The 1,386-nt window shown below is 33.7% G+C and overlaps 1 protein-coding gene across 1 annotated transcript in view; it reads right to left on the bottom strand.

Moving 5' to 3' along the window:
- Nucleotides 1-5: 5 nt before the first annotated feature.
- Nucleotides 6-1,386, bottom strand: part of LOC107578238 (protein YIPF2-like) — a gene marked incomplete at its 3' end in the record, with an annotated part of 2,431 nt that continues 1,050 nt past the window's right edge. Inside the window, exons 3-5 of the mRNA XM_016264211.1 lie at nucleotides 637-724; nucleotides 386-502; nucleotides 6-46 (exon numbers count right to left, since the gene is read on the bottom strand). Of these exons, the coding sequence (XP_016119697.1) occupies nucleotides 6-46; nucleotides 386-502; nucleotides 637-724 (246 nt within the window). The remainder of the gene's footprint in view (nucleotides 47-385; nucleotides 503-636; nucleotides 725-1,386) is intronic.

Here is a 1,386-nt window from a genome sequence, read left to right as displayed (position 1 = left end):
GGCACCAGCCATGCATAGAGGAACACAGTGACGGCTGCAATCGAGGCTAAAACGAAAAAATCTTCATTTAGTATATTCATAAGGGATTGACATAAACTGTCTGCTACATATTCGTTTTAATAAAAATAAAAAAAGACTCAAATTTTGAATCTATGAGTTGTGGGTTTAATCAGTGGTTGACCTTTAGATTTACTGATACTCAAATCTGACTGGATGTTTATATAATAATATTGAGTTAATTTCGTTTATTTATATAACTAAAACAAATACATAACAAAAAAAGTTGTGTTCTTTTATATTTGTAAAGTATAATATTAGGTCCAATTACTCTTAAAGTACCAAAGAAATCATTCTCCACAAATGTCCATGCCTACTGCAGTCTCACCTCTGTTGAATTGAGGTCTGTAGTGATACCCTGGGTCTCCCATATTGATCAGAAATGTGTAGAGGTCTCCACTGATGGCCAATGAGAACACTAGAGTCACACAGATCCAGAAAGGACCTGACAAGAGGAAGGAAAACAAAAACTAAAATGTTTGACAGTTTCATGATAATCCACATTCATTCAAATATAAAGAAATCGTTTGGCTGTGTTGTTAAGAAGTGCTCTGCAAGATTAAATAATATCTACATTACCATAGAGATCAGGGTTATTTCGAATGTGGTGTTTGACAAAATTCCGTCCTGGCAAAGGTATGACTGAGCCCATTATCCTATCCAGCACCTAAAATAATAAAGATAACAGTATTTACAATTATTAAGGCACTAGAGTTGTTTATGCTTTGATTTGAATGTGGTAGTTAGTAGTAGGTAAATGACCAAGCAACCAGGATCTCCCTTTAAAATATTAGCAATTAGTTCAAATTTACCATGATATGAGATAAAGCCTAAATGTGAAATTTTATATTACTATTAGTATTATGTCAATCTTGTCAAAAATACTGGTTAACCTGCTTTTTTTCCCTTGATGTTTTGTGACTTTTTTTCTCATTTAGAGTCATGAACATGTATGCAAAGTTTTTACTATGTTTACATAGTTTGCCGGTCAATCTGCACAAAAGCAATATTTGTTATTTTGTGTCTTTTTCTACTCCCTAAGGATATTTACATTTATGTATTTGGCAGATGCATTTATCTTAAGAAATTTACACTGAGTTGACAGCGTACATTTGTGTCACTTCCTGCATGGTAATTTCACTGGGAATCGAACCCGTAATCTTTGCATTGCAAGCGATGCTTCTACAGTTTGAGCATTAGGAATGCACACAGAATAAATGTGACCCTGGACCACAAAACCAGTCTTAAGTCACTTGGATATATGTTTAGCAATAGCCAAAAAAACACTGTATGGGTCAAAATGATCGATTTTCTTTTATGCCAAAAATC

Source organism: Sinocyclocheilus grahami, unplaced genomic scaffold, assembly GCF_001515645.1.
Source record: "Sinocyclocheilus grahami isolate Dianchi unplaced genomic scaffold, SAMN03320097.WGS_v1.1 scaffold9393.1, whole genome shotgun sequence".
NCBI classification, from domain to species: domain Eukaryota; kingdom Metazoa; phylum Chordata; class Actinopteri; order Cypriniformes; family Cyprinidae; genus Sinocyclocheilus; species Sinocyclocheilus grahami.
This window is presented reverse-complemented; position numbering and strand designations above follow the sequence as displayed.